Raw genomic sequence first — 23,346 nt, 5'->3', positions numbered from 1 at the left:
TCCATAGCCAGACCCCTTCCCTAATTTCCTCCAGCCCTACAATCCTTTGAATTATCTGCGCTCCTCTAATTCTGGCCTCTTGACCAAACCCAATTGTAATCACTTTACCATTGGTAGCCAAGCCTTCAGCTTCCTAAGTCCTAAACTGTGGAATTCCCTCAAACCTCTCTGCCTCTCCACCTCTTTTTTTTCCCTTTAAGACACTTCTTAAAACCTGCCATTTTGACCAAACTTTAGTTCATCTGTCCTAATATCTCCTTATGTGGCGTGCTGTCATCTTTTGTTTTACAATGTCTTCATGAAGTGACTTGGGAAGTTTATTGTATTAAACGCACTATAGAAATACAAGTTGCTGTTGTGAACCATTTTTCTTGCTTTTCTTTGTGTGTGGTAACGCTGAGTTCTTTATTCTGCTGTAACAGTTCCTTATTGCAGTTTACATTAATGCAGTATAGGCTGGAAAGGAAGGAAGTGTGTAGTTTTTCCTTTAACAGTTGCTTAAAAAACCTTTAATAAACCAAAGTGATTGCAAGGCCTCTATGCTCTAACATGCATTAAACTGATCCCTGGATGAATTTTGGAACCCCAGGAAAAATTGTCCTAATGCTCCATTAGTGCTAGCGCACTAATTTACTGCACATTAAGGCATTTTTACTGTGTGCTAGCTGTAATTCAGAGTAATTTCACCTTCTGGCAGCTAAACATCTGGGCACAATCATGTGAAACAACAATTGGTTTGGTCCTGGACAACCAAGAAAGTTTTTTTTTATATGAAAATGTTTGTATTATAATTGTGATTCAATCACTTGTTAAAAAGCTCTGTTCATGGAAGTATAAAAAATGGAAAAAGCAAGTACTAATTGAATATAGAATGTCACCAGTAGTTCTGTTGAAGAGATTTGGTTGTGGAATACTTAAAAGCTATGATATGTGAAAATCCAAGAGTAGTTCACTGGAACCTTGTGTAATTGAAGGAAAGCTATGGAATATATGACCATAAGACATAAGACATAGGAGCAGAAATTAGGCCATTCGGCCCATCGAGTCTGCTCCACCATTCAATCAAGGCTGATAAGTTTCTCAACCCCATTCTCCCTCCTTCTCCCCGTAACCTTTGATCCCCTTACCAATCAAGAACCTATCTATCTCGGTCTTAAATACACTCAATGAGCTGGCCTCCACAGCCTTCTGTGGCAATGAATTCCATAGATTCACCACTCTTTGGCTAAAGAAGTTTCTTCTCATCTCTGTTCTAAAAGGTCTTCCCTTTACTCCGAGGCTGTGCCCTCGGGTCCTAGTCTCTCCTGCTAATGGAAACATCTTCCCCATGTCCACTCTATCCAGGCCTTTCATTATTCTGTAAGTTTCAATCACATCCCCCCCCATCCTTCTAAACTCCATCGAGTATAGACCCAGAGTCCTCAAACGTTCCTCATATGTTAAGCCTTTCATTCCTGGGATCGTTCTCGTGAACCACCTCTGGACCCTCTCCAGGGCCAGCACATCCTTCCTGAGATACGGGGCCCAAAATTGCTCACAATATTCTAAATGTGGTCTGACCAGAGCCTTATAAAGCCTCGGCAGCACATCCCTGTTTTTATATTCTAGTCCTCTCGAAATAACTGCCAACATTGCAATTGCCTTCCTAACTACCGACTCAACCAACAAGTTAATCTTAAGAAAACCCTGCACTAGGACTGCTAAGTCCCTTTGCACTCCAGATTTCTGAATTCTCTCCCCATTTAGAAAATAGTCTATGCCTCTATTCTTCCTACCAAGGTGCATGACGTCACACTTGCCCACGTTGTATTCCATCTGCCACTTCTTTGCCCATTCTCCTAACCTGTCCAAATCCTTCTGCATCCTCCCTGCCTCCTCAATACTACCTGTCCCTCCACCTATCTTTGTATCATCTGCAAACCTGGCCAGGATGCCCTCAGTTCCTTCATTTAGATCATTAATGTATAAGGAGAAAAGTTGTGGTCCCAACATTGACTCCTGCGGAACTCCACTAGTCACCGGCCGCCATCTTGAGAAGGACCCCCTTATCCCTACTCTCTGCCTCCTGCCAAACAGCCAGTCTTCTATCCATGCTAGTACCTTGTCTCTAACACCATGGCATCTTATCTTACCGAGCAGCCTCCTGTGTGGCACCTTGTCAAAGGCCTTTTGGAAGTCCAAGTAGAAAACATCCATTGGCTCTCCTTTGTCTAACCTACTCATTACCTCCTCAAATTTGTCAGGCATGACCTCCCTTTGATGAAACCATGCTGACTTTGCCCTATTTTACCATGCACTTCCAAGTATTCTGAAATCTCATCCTTAATAATGGACTCTAAAATATTACCAACGACAGCTAATCGGCCTGTAATTTCCCATCTTTTGCCTCACTCCCTTCTTAAACAGGAGGATTACATTAGTGAGTTTCCAGTCCTCTGGGACCCTCCCTGACTCCAGTGATTCCTGAAAGATCACCACTAATGTCTCCACTATCTCTTCAGCTATCTCGTTCAGAACTCTGGGGTATAATCCATCTGGTCCAGGTGATTTATCCACCTTCAGACCTTTCAATTTTCCTAGCACCTTCTCCTTGGTAATGGCCACCATACTCACCTCTGCCCCCCGACTCTCTTGAACTTTGGGGATGTTACTCGTGTATTCCACTGTGAAGACTGACGCAAAGTACCTATTCAGTTCCTCCGCCATTTCTTTGTTCCCCACTACTACTTCTCCAGCGTCATTTTCCAGTGGCCCAATGTCCACTTTTGCCTCTCTCTTACCCTTTATATATCTAAAAAAACTCTTGCAATCTTCTCTTATATTACTGGCTAGTTTACCCTCATATTTAATCTTCTCCCTCCTTATTTCTTTTATAGTTGTCCTCTGTTGGTCTTTGTAGGCTTGCCAATCCCTTGGTTTCCCACTGCTCTTCGCTGCATTGTATGCTTTCTCTTTAGCTTTTATGCTGCCCCTGACTTCCCTTGTCAGCCATGATTGCCTCGTCCTCCCTCTAGTATGCTTCTTCTTCCTAGGGATGAATTTTTGCTGTGCCTCCCAAATTACTCCCAGAAACTCCTGCCATTGCTGTTCCAGTGTCTTTCCTGCTAGGCTCATCTCCCAGTCAATTCTGGCCAGCCCTCCTTCATGCCACCGTAGTTGCCTTTACTCAACTGTAATACTGTTACATCTGATTCCAGCTTTTTCCTCTCAAATTGCAGGGTAAATTCTATCATATTATGGTCACTTCCTCCTAAGGGTTCCTTCACCTTAAGCTCCCTTATCAAATCTGCCTCATTACACATCACTAAATTTAGAATTGCCTGTTCCCTAGTGGGCTCCACCACAAGCTTCTCCAAAAAGCCATCTCGTAGACATTCCACAAATTCCTTTTCTTGGGATCCACTACCAACCTGATTTTCCCAGTCTGCCTGCATATTGAAATCCCCCATGATCACTGTAACCTTACCTTTCTTACATGCCTTTTCTATCTCCTGGTGTATTTTGTGCCCCACATCCTGACTACTGTTCGGAGGCCTGTGCATAACTCCCATTATGGTTTTTTTTACCTTTGCGGTTCCTCAACTCTACCCACATAGGTTCTACATCATCTGACCCTACGTCGTTTCTTGCTTTCGATTTAATTTCATTTCTTACTAACAAAGCAACCACACCCCCTCTGCCAACCTGCCAATCTTTTCGATAGGATGTATATCCTTGGATATTTAGCTCCCAGTCCTGATCCCCTTGCAGCCATGTGTCCGTGACGCCCACCACATCATACTTGCCAATTTCAAACTATGCCACAAGCTCATTTACCTTATTTCGTATACTGCGTGCATTGAGATACAACACCCATGTTTACCCATGTATTCTTCTCAATCCATTGCTGATCTAGAAGCAACACAATACTAGATAAAATGCACCATTTTAATATAGGGTGTGCTGCTTGTTATGAATGCATCAAAAGCATTTGAATTTATAGAACAAGAAAAGTAATTTGACATAGGTGTCTGGTGATGCAATTTGCTGTTGTCACCCAATATTCTCAACCTCACACATCATCATTTTAGTCAATATTTCAATTTTAGTCCTATAATAAAATTCTAGCAAGTCCCAACAATGCAAAAGCTCAGTAAATAAAAGCCTCGTGGTGAGCTGTACTGACCAGGAAAGACTCGAGTCTTAAGTCTGTGCTATTAATTGCACTTACCTGGGTGCTGGTGGCATATGGCAACTGATCTGATATGAGTTTAGAGCAGAAACACATCAGCCAAGATTTCCATTCCCGATCACAATCTAAAAATGCAGATTGTGGACAGATTCAGACTTGTTATTACTTCTATGGCCAAATAGCTTTGTCACAAAAACGTGCTTTATGTCAAGTAATGATTTTCAATCCATTGGCTGGAAGCCTAAATTGAAATTTTTAAAAACAAAGACTAAAAGTGACTTGAGTTCGCAGCCAAAGATGGCTACCCAATTTGCCTCACTGTAACTTCCACATTCCAATTTGTTGAGATGAATATTCCATGTCTGCCTAGATCCATCAAGGGCAAAAACCAGGGGAATGTGAATGAACCATGTATCATTCCCCCGTCAGGAAGGCATGAAAGTATTCAACTGGTGGTATTCAACTGGTGGAAATGAACTATTAAACCTAATTGCTTGGACAATGGGACTCTAGCTGAGAGGAGGCTTCCAGACAGGAAGTCATCAAGCTACAATGGGAATGCCTTAAATCTAATCACTTGAACAATGGGACATTGACTGAGAGGGGCATTTTCCAGAGATTAACTGATGAAATTACAAGAGGGAATACACTAGTAATGACCATGTTTGAATCACTGGCTGAGAGTCATGTGACAGACCCATCCTTTGTGTGTTTGAGCTTCTGCTTTCTCTTCAATAAGAGGACAAGCAGCTGATATGCTGACTAGAGAAGACTTGAGTGGAGTCCCTCTTCCTCACTCCAACCTAATTTGTGAGCTTTTCAATTCTGACTGTTACTGCCCAGGGGCAGTTAGAGACTTCTCAAAGGAAATCGGCCCTCACTACTGTCTCCAGAAGGGCAGCCAAATCAGCCGGCGCTGTCTTTAAATCACATCCGCGAGAAAAACTGCAGGACCACCAAATTCATCCTGAAGCCAGCCAAGTCACCAAACTATGGACCATATACCCCTTCTATTTCCATCCTTCTCCACTCTCTAATCTCTGTGTGAGTGTGTGTGTGTGTGTCAGAGAAGTGTATGTGTGTCAGCCTGTCAGAGTGTATTTTATTCTTTTACTTAGACTGGATTAAGTACAATAAAGCTAACCTCTTCCTTTGTTAACCTCAAGAAAACCTGTCCAATTGGTTATTTTATGACCACAGCAGGTGAACAGTTAAATACTCACTGAATTGGCAAGAATATCCTTTCACAAAAATCCTTTTACAATAAAGCGAGCTGTGGGAAAAAGGAGGAAACATTTCGACCCCTCCTCACCTGATCATAACAGCTTATTGACATGCTTACAGATTTAATGCCAGAAATTTTGAGAGATCCTAATCCAGATAGACACATGAAGCAGATTAAGTTAGTGAGTAATTTACGCAGGAATTTTCTGCTCCCGTTGGCGGTGGGTATCATGGCGGTTGTGAGCAATTTGTGGCAAGAAGGCCAAAAATTGGTTTTACGTCATTGTGAAACCAGTTAGCAATCATCCCCTCCACCTGTCAATGCCATTTCCTGCCACCACATGTCGGCAACCTAATTTCAATACTTTAGCTTCTCATTATAAGCCCTGCTCACCGGAATCATCCCCTTACACTGGATCATCTGGGCACGTTGGCATGATTACACGCCAGTGTGTTTCACTTGTACATAAGCGACATGCACCTGGCAAACTGCACTTCGCTCGGGACTCCAAGGTTTGTTTGCCTACCTTGCTTCGGGCAGCACTAGTGGTCATCAGTGCCAGGTTTTGCAGACAGCACCACATCACTTTTGGGGGGGCTCTCATGCAGGTCTCTACCTACCAGACCATCCGTAAGGCGGGGGTGGCTTTTCAGTGGCTGCAGGCTAGGTTTTGCTTAGGGAAAAGGGAGAAGTGGCCTCAGGCAAGAAAAGAGGCTGTTCTGTGGAAGGGGGTGTATCCCGGAGCTTGTGGGGCACATGTTGATCTATGCAAATGGCCTTGAGGTGGCGAGGGCTAAGCATGCAGTCTCCAGAGGAGATGAGGCCAGATGGAGATGTAAAAGTGAGTGGTGATGTCCCTTGAGCTGGCAGTGAGTGAGATCCCAGTGAATGTGTGATGGTCATGCGGGTGTGAGAGTTTAGAGTGATGAGATGATTGCCATACCCTGGTGGCATGGATGAACATTCATCCTCTTTCTGTACTGGATGGCCAATTTCTTCTCTGCAGCATTGGCACTGACCACCACTGCCACTGCTTCCCAAGCCGGAGTGGTGAGATTGTTGGACTTCCTGTGGTCAGAGAAGGGGTAGAGGACACCACAGCGGGCCTCCGGAAGACATTCCAGTAACAGGTCACTGAACGTTGCTTGGCTTTTGGGGCTATGTGTTCAGTGGAGCAGTCCTGGGCTGCAAGTGTTCAGAATCGTGTGCGTGGCTGCAGTTTAGATATGGCAGCCAGAATGAAGAAACAGCGTGGCGGGCAATTCAGAGGCTGCCCACCAACGAGATGGCGAGTTTCCTGTGGCTGCATAATTAATGAGGCGTGAAGTGGACACTTGGCCGAAAACCTGCCATTGCGGCCAGCGGGTAAAACCTTTTTCTTTCATGCCCGCTACTGCACCTGGTACAAATCGAGTACAATTCTGCTTTTAGTCATTTACAGTAGTGCATATGTATGGATAATACGTTTTGTTTTTGCTAACCAGTCTGCAGGAAAGCAGTGAACACAGTTGTTGTCCATTCTCCTGTGGTAACAAAAACTGTTAATGGTGAAAGTTAATCAGAGTTAAGAGTCTTCACTATTTAATGTTCTGAATAAGACATCACCAAATGACCGAACGTTATACTTATTTTAGTCATCAAATTTAAGAGGTTTGGGACCCAAATCCTCATCTCTATCTTAAATGGGAGACCCCTTATTTTTAAACTGTGCCCCCAAGTTCTAGTCTCTCTCATAAGACCATAAGATGTCAGAACAGAAGTAGGCCATTCGGCCCATTGAGTCAGCTCCACCATTCAATGAGATCATGGCTGATCTGATAATCCTCAACTCCATTTTCCTGCCTTACTGATTAAAAATCTGTCTATCTCAGCCTTGAATATAGTTAACAACCCAGCTTCTACACTCCTCTGCGGTAAAGAATTCCACAGATTAACTACCCCCTGAGAGAAGATGCTCATCCTCATCTCTGTTTTAAATGAGCGACCCCTTACTCTGAGATTATGCCCTCTGTTCCTAGACTCTCCCACAAGGGGAAACAACCTCTCAGCATCTGCCCTGTCAAGTGCATCTACCCTGACAAGCCCCCTAAGAATCTTACATATTTCAAGAAGGTCGCCTCTCATTCTTCTAAACTCCAATGAGTACAGGCCCAACCTACTCAATCTCTCCTCATAAGAAAATCCCTCCATACCCAGGATCAACCTAATGAATCTTCTCTGGACTGCCTCCAATGCCCATAGATCTTTCCTTAGATAAGAGGGCCAAAACTGTTCACGGTATTCTAGGTGTGGTGTAACTAGTGTCTCATACAGTTTTAGCAAGACCTTCCTGTTTTTGTACTCTATTCCTTTTGAAAGGGGAAAGGGGAAACATCCTCTCATTATCGGCCCTGTCAAGTCCCCTCAAGATCTTATATGTTTCCATGAGATCACCTCTCATTTTCTAAACTCCAATAGATACATGCCCAATCTTTCCTCATAGGATAACCCCTTCATCCGAGTAATCAGTCGAGTGAACATTCTCTGAACTGCTTCTAATCCTTTCTTAAGTAAGGAGACCAAAGCTGTACACAGCACTCCAGAAGTGGCCTCATCAATGCCCTCTAGCAAAACATCCCTACTTTCATATTCCATTCCCCTTGCAATAAACAGCAACATTCTATTTGTCTTCCTAATCACTTGCTATACCTCCACACTAACTTTTTGTGATTCATGTACCAGGACACTCAGAACCCTCGGTACCACAATGTTCTGCAACCTCTATCCATTTAAATAATATGCTGCTTTTCTATTCTTCCTGTCAAAGTGGACAAGTTCACATTTTCCCACATTATTAATTTTTGCCCATTCGCTAAATCTGTCTATTATCGCTTTGCAGACTTCTTATGTCATCTTCACAACTTACTCTCCCACTTCTCTTTGTGGCATCAGCAAATTTAGCATACATACATTTGTCCTTTAGTCTAAGTCATTTATGTATATTAGAAGCAGTTGAGGATCCTGCACTGATCTCTGTGGCACTCCACCACTGGTTACAGTTTGCCAACTCAAAAATGACCTATTTATTCTTCCACACACAGGAGAAAGTGGTTTTAGGTATTGTTCCTTTTAGGCTAGGAGCTATTCTGCTGCCCTGCTCTTTGCACAAAACCTTGGTCACCTGATCAGGAGCTAATTAAAATGTTGTTGTCAGGCAGCTCCCTTGGTCCAGGACTCCTTTCCGGCACCACCTGTCTTTCATGGCAACTGTCCCAGGCCTGCAACATTGTATATACCTCTCATCCTGTTCCAGTGGACATGTCTTCAACTGCAGCCATTGTAATTTTACCACAGCCCAACAGATAATAAAAAAATTTGTTCTTTACAACAATCCAACAGAAATAAAAAGCTATGTTCTTTACACCTCAAATACGACTGATTAAATATTTCCAACAAGAAATGCTCATTAAAGATGTAGTGAGTTACAGTTTCCCTTGTGAATAGCAGTACTTTTTGCAGATCATTGTTAGGTGTATGATATATTTAATTTATATCAAAGTTTTAACCTTGCAAAGATGTACCCTACAGCAACCGTGCAGTGGGCTGTCTGCTCAACACCAGTGCAAGCAGGAGTCTTTCTCATTGTAGGCATCCTTAAGACTTTTCTAATAAACTTGCTGAAGAAAATTTTATCTTTGAGGACCAGCTGTAACATTAAGTAGCAATCTAGTTCTGGCCAACATTCACCTCTTAACTCATACAATCAAAACAGCTGACCGTTTATTTGAATGCTGTTTGTGGACCTTGTTATGTAACAGACTGCCTGCCACATTTGCCTGCATAACAGTGATTACACTTTAAGAGCAATTCACTGGCTATAAAGCACCGAGGACACGAAAGACGCAAGTTCTTTCTTTCAAATGTTGCTGCCAGAGATGGCAAGCTTATAATCAAAATAAGGTGGCATGGAGACTCATAGGAGAGATTTTTTTCCCTTTTCTCCCTGAGTGCTACCATAGGCAGATACATTTTAAATTCCAAAATCCTAACCAAATAAATTCCAATATGGAAGCAGCTATGAATCTTCTAGCTCATACAAGTTATCGATTCTTTGAGCTTTTTCCTACACTTGCAATGTACATCCAGACAGCTGTTTGAATCTGCCTTTCATCTCCCTCGTCTTAAAGGTTCTTGCCTTAGTCATTTATCCTTTCTAGTTAATTGTATTAATATATTTCAAATTCTTTCCTATCCCTTTGTGCTACTCAGTTGCTATCCTGATTCCATATCTGTGCAATGCTTGAATATTCCTTTCCTATTTTTAAATCTTTTGTGTTGTGACGTCGTGCTATTCTTTGTGTCTGAATACATTCTATTAACATTCTTTTGTCTGCTACTTCAACTGAGTTAATGGCAGATTTATTTAAACAGGAGAGATGGGTAAGGCTGCCCCTATGGCAGTCTCTCTGACTGTTTGTTCAAATCCAGTATGTTTTCAACCAAGAGCTTGGTCACAAGACCTCTCTCTCTACTTTTAATTTGTGCTTATCTGAGCTGCTGTCTCTGAGAGCTCTTTAGACATGGTCTTCATAATGCAGCTTCACAAATGCAACATAGTAGCTGCTGTAGGCCAGAGTCCTTTGCTTAGCAAAAATATTCTTTTCAAAAAGTTCTTTAATATATATGTGTGTGTCCAATTGATGACATTATAAAGTAATAGTCTATATAACCTTCATAACATAGGGCGCAATCCTGAGCAAAATTTATGGAGATACTAGGCTGCCCAAAACTCAAGGTCATCCTCTTGACTCACCGGTCCAAAGGAATGCAAAGCATGATGTTTGGCAGCGACTTGGTTGCAGGAGTTGCTGGAAAGATGACATGTTTAGTAGATCTCTGTTTTATTTCTGAGTTAACTGTAGCAATATTTTTCATTGGGATGTACTTTTATTACCAGTTTTACATTTATTTTCTCTTTTATTCACTCTGTCAGTCTTATGTTGAATTATTTTTAAGCTTTCAATTGCACCAGAACCGTGCTTTCACCCTCAATCTACTATTCATTTCTACCCTCTTTTGCAGGGTTTTTGGCATGATGTCAGTATTTTTCAAGTAGTCACTTGATATTTCAGAACTTGAATATTGCTGAAAGAAAGACATGTAGTCAAAGATTTTCATCTTGCACTCAGGACAGATGCAAGAATGCCAAATTTCAAAGGGAGCAACAGTATATACTGGAAGAGAAAATGGTGCTGATTGATTGGCAAGTCAATTCTGACTGGTCGAGGTATTGCTGTGGAAAATGCACCAGGGAACTATTGTTCCTCATACTTTTGTTTAATTCAAAAAAAGCACAATGCTTGGACATGTTCCTTTTTCCTGCAGAGGACAGGTTCCTTGCTTAAGAATGTACATAGCTGCTAGCAAGCATAAGTGAGTCACATTGTGAGCTCAACTCATGATCTTACATTGGTTGTTAGTGTAACTCTTAACGCATTCAAAATTGTTCAGCAAGTATTGTCCAATTGTGAAATCACATATAACATTAGATATCATGTCAACTTGCCAACCAATTAGCACCCTTTTCTCCTGAAGTACAAATAGTTGCTCCCTTTCAAATTTGGCATTCATGTGTCTGTCCTGATGAGTGAAAGATAAAAAGCTTCAACAGAATGCCTCTTTTTATTTGTATTTCCTCACATCAGAGTGAATCTGTGTTGCATGCTCTCCATCACCCCAATATCTTTCCTATAGTTTGGAGCCCAACACTACACACACTGGGGTGGAATTTATTGTCCATTCCAGAATTAGGTGGAAGGTAGAGAGCACAAGACCCTCCCAATTTCCCTAATTAAATCTGGGATGAAGAAGGTCAAAGTTTAACTTCTTGCTCCTTAGGCCAGTTGAATGGCCAATTAAGGGCCACTTAAAGGCCTCATCCTTTCCTACTGGTAGTATACTAATGGAGGAGGGGCCTACGCCATCTGAGCAGACCCACCAGCTAAACACTGGTGGGCCTGCTTGGGCAGGGTGGGGAGGCTCCTCCTGCTCAGGCACCCTGTGCACAATTGTAGGGTCCTGCCAGCATGAAGAGCTGACCCCATGAGGTGGCCCCCTCCACGTTCCACAATACTGGCAGTGGCCACCGCTTCCAGTTACAGTTCTGGTGCTCAAGAGCTTCCGGCCTTTGATTGGATGGCATCTCCTGGAAGCAGGATCCTCATGCTGAAGGCCCCAGGAACTCCCAGCAGTTTTAGGTAAGTGCCTGATTGGATTTAAATTACATTAGGACTCCACAAATGGCTATGGCAGTGCTGCCACCAGCTCTCTAGCCATTAAATCCAGCCCAGTATTCCAATTATGGCTTTACTAAGGTATTAAGTACATTCACCACTATCTCTCAGTTTTTATATTTTAAACTTCATCATATACCATATCTAAATTCTAGATTTTTCTAAATTGATTACTCTCCTTCATAGGCTAGTATTTCCAGCAACAGCAGTTGGTGTTGTAATCATTGGCTCCATCAAAAAATAGCTGGATAGGTATCAGGTTATGAACAAGGTTAGAGATTATAACAATGAATAAATGCAAACCTGCATTCTTCAGTCTCCTCATCAGCCTTAAAATCTAATCTTAAAGCTGTGCGGTGTCAGAGCTGGATCTGGGGTAGAAGGAATAGAAATAACCAGGAAGAAAACTCATTCAAACATCATTCCTGAGCTGTTGAATTACATGAAACTGATTTGGGCTTTAGTGGCACATGTTAAAAATAAGGCTGAGTTGCCTACAATTTTCATTTATGCTTCATTTATATCTAAAATAACAAACATGATTTGACAGGGAATGTGGGATGGAATGAGTGATTAAATTGGTTTCATGACAAGTCATTGAATTGTGAAGCTGTTTGCACAGTGGCAATATGGAATGGGTGGATCTTAACACATGGGTAGAAGCTGAACTTCCTCTTTTAAACAATTTTTCTTTAAAAAAAAATACTAGGGGAACTCCCAAGATTTTTCAATTAAAATTGAACTTCTCAATTTGGAATTGGGCTATGCAAGTGAAGTGATTTCAGAGTCAATCTCCAGTCTATGCTGAGTTAATTGATCTGAGGTATAATTTTGGTAGGGGCCCTCCAGTTGGCTTTTGTGGCCCTGCATCTTGAAGGTGATAAATTGGGCAGGGTTACTTCTCACAATTGTTGTTTAGTGACCTTGACTGGAAAGTGAGTGCTTGATGTTGGATGAGGGCAAGACTGGATCTGCCTTCCTTAGTCAAAGTCTAGAGTCAGAGTTAACTTTATTTTTTCATATGATGTAGGCAAGGCCAGCATTTGTTGTCCATTCATAATTGCCTCATTAGGCTATTTCATTGAACAGTTAAGAGCCAAACACATTACTGTGGATCTGGAGTCACATGTAGACCAGGCTCGGTAAGGGCGGCAGATTTCCATTAGTTGGGTTTTTAACAAATGACAATAGTTTCATCATCACCATTACTGAGATGAACCTTTTATTTTTCAATTCCAGATTTTATGAATTGAATTTAAATTCTACCATTTTGGGATTTGTACCCAAATCCCCAGAGTATTAGTTGGGCCTTTGGAATACTAGTCCAGTGACATTACCACTATGCCACTACCTCCCCATTTATCAGCGGATGGCTATTTGGGTAAGGTACTGGAATGTACAAGCCCTTTGGAGCTGTAGTGGTACATGAGCTAGCATCTTGAAAGATAGAAGGCAAAGAATTGGAAAAGGATCAACTTAAAATTAATTAAAAACAAAAAAACTGCGGATGCTGAAAATCCAAAACAAAAACAGAATTACCTGGAAAAACTCAGCAGGTCTGGCAGCATCGGCGGAGAAGAAAAGAGTTGACGTTTCGAGTCCTCATGACCAGTTCTGTCGAAGGGTCATGAGGACTCGAAACGTCAACTCTTTTCTTCTCCGCCGATGCTGCCAGACCTGCTGAGTTTTTCCAGGTAATTCTGTTTTTGTTTTTAAAATTAATTACACTTTAAACAAAAATGTTTATAGTTTGTGTCCCTGAGAATCAGGAACTTGAGAATCAGGCCTGTGTTTTGTTGTAGGGACTGACATATTAAGAGTATATACGTCCAACCTCAGCAGCTGTGCTGTGGAAATATTTCCAGACCATCTGTCACATATTAGGGTTTTATATTTCATTTCATACTGTAATGCTCTGGCACTCCATAACATGTTGCTTTTTAATGGAGATTTATTGCTGTCTGGTAATTGACTGATTGAAATTGATGACCCAAATTGTTTCTTTTTTAATATATGCATCAGATTACAAGACCTGGAGGAGCTGGGGGAGCTTTCTGCTCACTGGGACACTCTACGGCAAAATGTCACCGTCCATTACCAGCACATGATTAGCAGCTACCAGGAAATGCTTACGGAACTCAATAAATTCTCAGGTACAAAGCACAGAGTGAGTGACGAGTAGAGGGATTAATTTATATCTTCAACTTCATTAAGATAAATTCAGAATTTGCTTTATTATTGTCACATTTGTGGGGAGAGGGGAAAAATGGTCATTTTCACTTTCAAAAATAATTGTAACTGCAAAGTTTCTCAAGTATTCTCCTGTGATCTAAAAATGTCCAAACAGATCTGGGTCAACCCTGGAATTGGAATGAATTTATTGGTCAAATTCTTGTTATTTGTTTTGGACATGTATCCCCATAATATATTGCTCTACAGAAACTATTGGCTGTCCTTCATCTCCTTGTAAACACCAATTTAAGGGGAACAATTGCTTTCCCAATTTGAGTGTATGTGCAGATACTGATCTGAATACTAGTTAAATATTTTATATTGCTGGTTGAATGTATTTAGATATTTCAGGCTTGTAGTTTTGGAAAGATCTTTCTCCATAGCTGCTCTTTCATTGATGATTTAAGATTTATTGATTAATGAGGGATCTGTATGGTGAAAAGTTCTCTCTAAACCAACAGGGACTCCAAAATTGCTGATCCAAACCCCTTCTCAAAAAAAGACATGCTCACTCTCTTCCCGTGCAACCGACCACCCTGTCTCCCACCACCCTTGCCTCTCTTGAATTTTTGACTATGCTGTCGTTTGATGATGTTAGAAATGCAGGTCTCTTAAGAGTAAATCAGGATAGGCTTCAGAGTGAATTGGGAGTAGGTGATGCTCATTGATGCCTATACTTAAAAGCTAGGTTTTACCCTAGTAAGGGGGATTTTACTTCTGGACAGGGAAGGATCTAGAAGCAAAGAGCGGAAACTGGTATTTGTACTAGTTAGTTTAACAATAAAGCAGTTGTGTTTCACAGAATGTTGTTTTCTGCCTGATACGGTAAATCCACCTATTAAACACCATTTCCCAGATCTGTACCCGTCTCTATGCAATTCCCTGTTTGTATTCATCTAATCAAATTTGTGCCTCTTCCACTGTGTTAAAAAGGCCCTAACCAAATATCGTAACATTGACCATGGTGCATTGTCCCACATTGACCCCCTACAGTTTTAACACTATCCTACAGCCTGTGCTTGTCCAGGCTGGTGTGCCTCCCTTTGCTTGGTTCCATTCTTGCCTATCCGATCCTGCCCACAGCATCTCTACCAGGTAGGTTTCACAATCACATGAACAATTATTTGCACTTCTATTAATTCATTTGCCATTTTTGGTGTTTTAAGCTCATTTATATTGCTATTAATTTTGATCACCGTATTAATTTAGTCATGAAATTATTTTATCTGTGGTTGAGCAGGAATTAGCAATTTATTTATTTTAAATATTATTGTGATTGTAATATAATTGCACTGATTTTGAATCTAATACATTTCAATGCAGGAGTAACACTGCCTGAGCATAATTGATGAGCCGTTCACTGAGACAAAGCCAGTGAACAAAATCAATCTAATCTGCTGAGCGTCTGTCAGCATATTTATTTGCTAGGCAGATCAGTATCCCAAAGGACTAAACCTCAATTTAAACTAAGAACTCACTGAATGTAATTTTTTTCCTAAAACAGGTGAACTAACATTATTTAACATTACCTTGTTTTTACGTTGAGAATTTTTTTCAATCTAAAAATAGGCTATCAGAACGTATATGTAGAGCAGAATCTTGTGTAAACAATGGGGGTCTTGGCTCTTGGCCCGCCAGCAGCACCCTCACTCTCTGAGAGCAACTGGTCAATCAGAGGCCAGCAGCTCTTCTGTACTCAGCAGCACCAGTGGGAAGGTGGTGGCTGCTGCCATTACTACACTTGCCTGAGGCCTCGGATTGAGGAGGAATCCAGGCTCAGTGAGTGATGTTGGGGAAAGGGGGGAGGGGGTCAGCAACCAGGTCAATGCCGGGTCCCTCAATCAGCAATGAAGGACCCCCCACTCCAGATCCTGCATGCAAACATACTAGAGTTTGCTTGTTATGCTCCCTGTATGGTGACTTCCCTGCTCACCACTGGGTTAATACCAGTGGCGGCAACATGAGGTGCTGGATAGGGAATTAATTGCTCATTTAAGGGCCTCAATTGAAAGCAGGACAGGAAGACTGTCCCCTAAGACCATAAGACATAGGAGCAGAAATTAGACCATTCGGCCCATCGGGTTTGCTCCGCCACTCAATCATGGCTGATAAATTTCTCAGCCCCATTCTCCCACCTTCTTCCCATAACCTTTGATCCCCTTACCAATCAAGAACCTATCTCGGTCTTAAATGCACTCAATGAGCTGGCCTCCACAGCCTTCTGTGGCAATGAATTCCAAGGATTCACCAATCTTTGGCTAAAGAAGTTTCTTCTCATCTCTGTTCTAAAAGGTCTTCCCTTTACTCCGAGGCTGTGCCTTCAGGTCCTAGTCTCTCCTGCTAATGGAAACATCTTCCCCATGTCCACTCTATCCAGGCCTTTCAGTATTCTGTAAGTTTCAATTACATCCCCCTCATCCTTCTAAACTCCATTGAGTATAGACCCCGAGCGCTCAAACGTTCCTCATATGTTAAGCCTTTCATTCCTGGGATCGTTCTCGTGAACCTCCTCTGGACCCTCTCCAGGACCAGCACATCCTTCCTGAGATACGGGGCCCAAAATTGCTCACAATATTCTAAATGTGGTCTGACCAGAGCCTTATAAAGCCTCAGCAGCACATCCCTGTTTTTATATTCTAGTCCTCTCAAAATAAATGCCAACGTTGCCTTTGCCTTCCTAACTACCAACTCAACCAGCAAGTTAACCTTAAGAGAATCCTGGACTAAGACTCCCAAGTCCCTTTGCACTCCAGATTTCTGAATTCTCTCCCCATTTAGAAAATAGCCTATGCCTCTATTCTTCCTACTAAAGTGCATGACGTCACACTTGCCCACATTGAATTCCATCTGCCACTTCTTTGCCCATTCTCCTAACCTGTCCAAATCCTTCTGCAGCCTCCCCGACTACCTGTCCCTCCACCTATCTTTGTATCATCTGCAAATTTAGCCAGGATGCCCTCAGTTCCTTCATCTAGATCATTGATGTATAAAGTGAAAAGTTGTGGTTCCAACACTGACCCCTGCGGAGCTCCACTAGTCACAGGCCGCCATCCTGAGAAGGATCCCCTTATCTCTACTCTCTGCCTCCTGCCAAACAGCCAATCTTCTATCCATGCTAGTATCTTGCCTCTAACACCATGGGCTCTTAACTTACTGAGCAGCCTCCTGTGCGGCACCTTGTCAAAGGCCTTCTGGAAGTCCAAGTAGATAACATCCATTGGCTCTCCTTTATCTAACCTACTCGTTACCTCCTCAAAGAATTCTAACAGATTTGTCAGGCATGACCTCCCCTTGATGAAACCATGCTGACTTTGCCCTATTTTACCATGCACTTCCAAGTATTCTGAAATCTCATCCTTAATAATGGACTCTAAAATCTTATCAACGACCGAGGTCAGGCTAATTGGCCTGTAATTTCCCGTCTTTTGCCTCACTCCCTTCTTAAACACGGGGGTTACATTAGCGATTTTTCAGTCCTCTGGGACCCTCCCTGACTCCAGTGATTCCTGAAAGATCACCACTAATGCCTCCACTATCTCTTCAGCTATCTCCTTCAGAACTCTGGGGTGTAATCCATCTGTTCCAGGTGATTTATCCACCTTCAGACCTTTCAGTTTTCCTAGCACTTTCTCCTTGGTAATGGCCACCATACTCACCTCTGTCCCCTGACTCTCTTGAACTTTGGGGATGTCACTCGTGTATTCCACTGTGAAGACTGACGCAAAGTACCTATTCAGTTCCTCCGCCATTTCTTTGTTCCCCACTACTACTTCTCCAGCGTCATTTTCCAGTGGCCCAATGTCCACTTTTGCTTCTCTCTTACCCTTTATTTATATATATATATATATATATATATATATATTTAATCTTCTCCCTCCTTATTTCTTTGTTACTTGTCCTCTGTTGGTCTTTGTAGGCTTGCCAATCCCCTGGTTTCCCACTGCTCTTCGCCGCATTGTATGCTTTCTCTTTAGCTTTTATGCTGTCCCTGACTTCCCTTGTTAGCCATGGTTGCCTCGTCCTCCCTTTAGAATGCTTCTTCTTCCGTGGGATGAATTTTTGCTGTGTCTCCCAAATTACTCCCAGAAACTCCTGCCATTGCTGTTCCACTGTCTTTCCTGCTAGGCTCATCTCCCAGTCAATTCTGGCCAGCTCCTCCCTCATGCCTCTGTAGTTGCCTTCATTCAACTGTAATACTGTTACATCTGATTCCAGCTTTTTCCTCTCAAATTGCAGGGTAAATTCTATCATATTATGGTCACTTCCTCCTAAGGGTTCCTTCACCTTAAGCTCCCTTATCAAATCTGCCTCATTACACATCACTAAATCCAGAATTGCCTGTTCCCTAGTGGGCTCCACCACAAGCTGCTCCAAAAAGCCATTTCATAGACATTCCACAAATTCCTTTTCTTGGGATCCACTACCAACCTGATTTTCCCAGTCTGCCTGCATATTGAAATCCCCCATGATCACTGTAACCTTACCTTTCTTACGCACCTATCTTGTGCCCCAGATCCTGACTACTGTTCAGAGGCCTGTTCATAATTCCCATTATGGTTTTTTTATCTTTGTGGTTCCTCAACTCTACCCACATAGATTCTACATCATCTGACCCTACGTCATTTCTTGCTATCGATTTAATTTCATTTCTTACTAACAAAGCAACCCCACCCCCTCTGCCAACCTGCCTATCTTTTCGATAGGATGTATATCCTTGGATATTTAACTCCCAGTCCTGATCCCCTTGCAGCCATGTCTCCGTAATGCCCACCACATCATACCTGCCAATTTCAATCTGCGCCACAAGCTCATTTACCTTATTTCGTATACTGTGTGTATTGAGATACAACACCTTCAGTCCTGTATTTCCTGTCCCCTTTCTCATTGTCGTTCCTTTATCTGATGTGCTTGAAGTTAGATTCCTAGCCCTTTCCAAACACTCTGTCCTATTTTGTGTTCTGGAGACTTTAATAGCCTCTCTTGGGCTCACCTTTCTTTTTAGTTTTTTCATAATTTTCCATGAAGTTGAATCCACCCCCCACATGCTAACCTGCTGCTTTGTTTCCTGAGCCTTCCCACCATGGATTCAATCAGGAGGTGGGAATGTGGCTAGGTCCCCACCTACTACTGTCTGATTAAATGACCTCATCCTAAAAATTGCCATGGGGGAGGGCACAACATTCCACTTGTCTTTACAGATTAAATTTATTTTAAATATTTTGTGATATCTGTGATAATATAGTTCTGATGTATTATTTCTTTACTTCTTTAAAATTCTTCAGTGGACTGGTTTACCTAACACGATAAAGATAATTGCTATAAGTATTAGCACTCGTGTTTGACAGTAATTCACTTGAAACATTGAATTGCATGGGCACACACACACATTAGGTCATAATACTATCTGAAGTGTAAAGCTAGGAACATTTTTATTTCTTCATGGATTGGTAGAGACTCCAAAATCATTCATTCCAATATATTGGAATTTATTTGATTATCCGACAAATGCCTTATCAACATCAGATTCTTGTGCAGATTCCCTGTGCTGTTTATCGATACAATATTTTATACAATGTTCCTTCAGCTTGTGGAGAGCTGAGGCCTATGGTCTGTTTAAGATCAGAGCAGAAGGTGTGGGAATGAGGCACAACAGTTACATTTGTCACCCCAATTTGTTCTATTTATTCCCTTCTCCAATAACTGATGTTCACCTTAATTATTTTTTCACTAATGGAGTTTTCACCCTGTCATTGCCTGACTGCCCACAAACACTGCTGGCAGAAAGGCCAAGACTGGTGCAATTCATCTAGTTTATAGTGGCAACTTAACTCCCGTGTCAGCAGTCCTGTCAAACTACTCTCATAACTTTGATCAACAGAATAAAACAGGTATCAGTGATTAACATTTACCACAAGGGCAAGAAGTTAATACAAACTTTGGCATTACTCATATACTCAAAATCACTTTTTAAAAAATGTTAGTGTTCTAAAGCAGTCAGTTACAACTACGGTATTGAACATTATCACAAAACTGACCAATGTCATAGAATTACTTTTGTTGTGGTTTCCTGCTGTTCAAGTACAACAGTCTAAAATATGGGGTCTTGCTGGCACAGATCAGTGTTCCTGTTCACCTGGTATTTTGTGCCATACTTTCCAACTGTGTTGGTTAGTCTTCACATCATCTTCGAATTTATCAGTAGCACCCCCCCCAAACCCCACTCACCGCCAACCTTGCTGTCACCACCTCTTCACTCCCCACCCCCCCCACCCCCACCTGCCACTTCAGATAAATGGGTAGAGACAGTTGTGGTAATCTTGCCCAATAATATTCCCTTCTATTTAGCACTCCATCGACTTCAACAAGAGATTGTGGAGAAGGACAGTCAGCCATAAAATAAAAATTGTGAATGGAAAAACATGCACACTGCTCATCTGTTACTCTGGGACTGTGGAATCTACTCAGCAATATAAACAACTGAAAACCCAGCACCAATTAACTATGGTGTTAGAGAACTCCTTCGACTTGAAGCAGCTGTTTAATACCAACATAGTCAAGCCTATCTGTAAATTTTATCCACCTCTGGCTGACAAAACCACATTGTGTGTGTTTGATTTGCAGGGTCGTCATTTAAACCAAGCTGCAGCAGAGGAGAGAAAAAGCTTGAATTTGTTCCAGTTAATCTGCATTTACAAAGAATGCACATTCAGAGTAGTTCTGCCAAAACCGGTAAGGGCTTTTGTTAAATGTTGTAATTTTTCTGATTTGCATACTGTACAATGTTCCCCATTTAAGTCATATTTTCAAATATCTCAAAGCTTTACGATTTGTTCAAAGATATTGCAATCATGTTTTTATGTGCCCTGTTGACCTCCATTACTTTTGCAAAAGTCTGTCAGTGAGGAAAGGTGGTTTCATCTTAATTTTCCTTCCAAGCACTTTTATCCTGACGTATAAATTTCCAGCATTCTAATTGCTGGCAATTTGTGGGAAAAGAGTAGCTAGAATGAAGTCCACATGAATGTACCAAATCATTTCTCTTGGGAGGGGGGGAAGAAAGGCTCTTCAGAGATCGGTAAAAGATCATTTACTTTTAGGTCCTTGATCGATGTGGTATAATTAGGTTTCTCTGTTTCAGTGACTAAGTTATGATGTGATGTTGAGTCAAGTAGTCCTGGAAGGGTCCAGTTTCTGTGGTCAGTGCAGAATTAGTTAACTCAATTTGTATGTTACAATAGGCTTCAGCACCAGAGGGCTAAGGAGAGGCAGAAAACAAATCTGGTAGTGTTCCCAGGCCTAATTAATGCCCCTGTGAGCTCTGGTGAAAATGCACTCATGGATGCCGGATGAGGACGGGATCAGCCTTGACTAGGTTTTCCCCCACAGACAAAAAGGCTCCTGGACCATCACCACTTTGACTCATGTGAAGGAAGGGCACTTGGAGCTGCTGTTGCCATGGAACTGTATCTCAGCATTTCAGAGAGGAGAGGAGAAAAATCAGCAGATGAACATGTTGAAGTGAGCTTATGTTGATGTGACCCATATCTGTTCATGTGTGTATATGATATGCTATGTCTGTGGAATGCTTTTGGTAAATTCTAGACATATTGCAATTGCTGAGGGCAATATTTCTATTGCTTCTCATCCTAATTTAATCAGAAGTAACTGCAAGTTTAAGGTGATGCAATATCATTAAGAAACTTTAGCAGTTTAGTCACTAATGTTTTCTTTTCTTTGATGAAGCCTACATTTCCAAAAATGGATGAATGAGCAATAGTGAAAAGTGAGGGATAAAAGCTGTTGCAGATGAACACAAGCAACATTTTGCAATTGCATCATCGGTATGATAAGTCGTTATTTTACTCCAGGTCAGACCTGGATTAGGATTTTTAGTCCCTATGGGGTGAGCACAGAAGCGGGTGAGTACAAAAATTCATGTCGCTGACTGGGATGGGGGCAGGTGCCAGTTTGCCAGCATCATCCATGCTCCGAGCCATTTTCCTGGAGATGAAATGGGGACTACTCCCCTGCAAATAGCCAAGTAAGGCACTTTCAAGGCCTCCTAAGGCCTCTTATCAGAGGCCGACTAGAATTTACTAGTCGGCTTGCAGACCCCCCCCCCCCTGCCCGAGACATCGAGGACTATAAACCAGCTGTCTGGAGGTGGCCTCTGTCAGCAGACCAAGGGGCCAGTGCTCCAGGAAGGCTCTTTGAGGCCTTCCCAGCCTGTGTAGCTTCAGCTGCAGCCGTAAGCTGCCCTGTGGAGGGTTCCCCCATCTTGAGACTCCCTCTCTCTCTTTCTCTCTCTCACCTGGAAAGGCAGTGTGCTACTTCTATTATTAGGGGCATCAAGAGGTATGGAGAAAAAGCAGGAATATAGTGTTGAGATAGAGGATCAGCCATGATCATATTGAATGGCGGAGCAGGCTTGAAGGGCCAAATGGCCTACTCCTAGTTTCTATGTTTCTACTTTTCCTTCTGAGTTGAAGGGCCTCCCCCCAACCTCTGGCCACCAATTAGCCATTTCGGGGAAAATCACTGTTGCATGATTTTTTCCACATTTTTGGCCCCCGTGATCCTGACGTTGGGATCTTGAAGCAAAGGGCAAAACCCTACCTCTGGAGTATTGACTTTGATTTTAATTGGGGTGGGAACAGGGTCGGGCTGTTGCTGAAGGGAGGGTGGCTGCACGGCAAGCACCAAGCTTGCATGATGAGACCAGGAGAGATTTTATGAGGGCGTACATTATGCAAGAGCACAATCTCACCCAAATCCAGCAAGGATCACTGTCTGGAAGGTGGGCAGGACTGTGTTCTCAGGAAAGATTCTTGGGACAATGTATGTGTTGGGTGGACTGTGGCAGGGGTGGGAAAGCCAGTGGTCGATGTGGTCCATAGTTTATTTGTGGAACCTGAAGGTGCACTCCTGCTCCAGCTGGTGCTCAAGAAAACTACTTTTTAAAAAAAGTAAACACCTTACCTCACTGGGTGTCTTCTGGCCTGGGCTACTGTTCATGGCAGGTTTGGCCTAGCTGGGAGGCCACCATTACTCCTGCTGCTTAGTCCTCAGGTTAGAATGGTAGATTTGGCCCGATGAGGTGATCACTACCCGACATGCATATATAAAGAGCACACTCTTGACTTAAGGTGGGTGTCATTACAGCTTGCAGTTTAAGATTGGAGTTGACCAGGTTGCAGGGGTGGACTCATTGAGACTCCTGCTCCAGTTTAACTGCCTGGTTTCCGTTAGGTGGGGTCAATTAAAACTGAGGCCTGTTAGTTTATTAAATTGGAAGATTTCAAAGTATCACTGCAGCACTGAAAAAAAGTGAACAGTACAAAACAGTTTTCTGTCTGAGAAAAGTGGATATATGCCCTTTTATGCATCAAATTAGCATGGAGTAAGAGCAGGAGGAGATTGTCACCAAGCAATGCAAAAAATAAAGC

The 23,346-nt window shown here is 42.3% G+C and overlaps 1 protein-coding gene across 3 annotated transcripts in view; it reads left to right on the top strand.

Annotated features, from left to right (window-relative positions):
• inpp4b (inositol polyphosphate-4-phosphatase type II B) overlaps positions 1-23,346 on the top strand; it is a 900,896-nt gene that overhangs the window by 684,101 nt on the left and 193,449 nt on the right. For all 3 annotated transcript variants that reach the window (XM_041213287.1, XM_041213212.1, XM_041213146.1), the window contains 2 exons: positions 13,691-13,821; positions 20,522-20,629. In XM_041213287.1, the coding sequence (XP_041069221.1) occupies positions 13,691-13,821; positions 20,522-20,629 (239 nt within the window). The remainder of the gene's footprint in view (positions 1-13,690; positions 13,822-20,521; positions 20,630-23,346) is intronic.

The sequence above is a fragment of the Carcharodon carcharias genome, chromosome 1 (genome assembly GCF_017639515.1).
Source record: "Carcharodon carcharias isolate sCarCar2 chromosome 1, sCarCar2.pri, whole genome shotgun sequence".
Taxonomy (NCBI): Eukaryota; Metazoa; Chordata; class Chondrichthyes; order Lamniformes; family Lamnidae; genus Carcharodon; species Carcharodon carcharias.
Note: the sequence above shows the minus strand (reverse complement) of the source record. Positions and strands in the feature narration are given on the sequence as shown.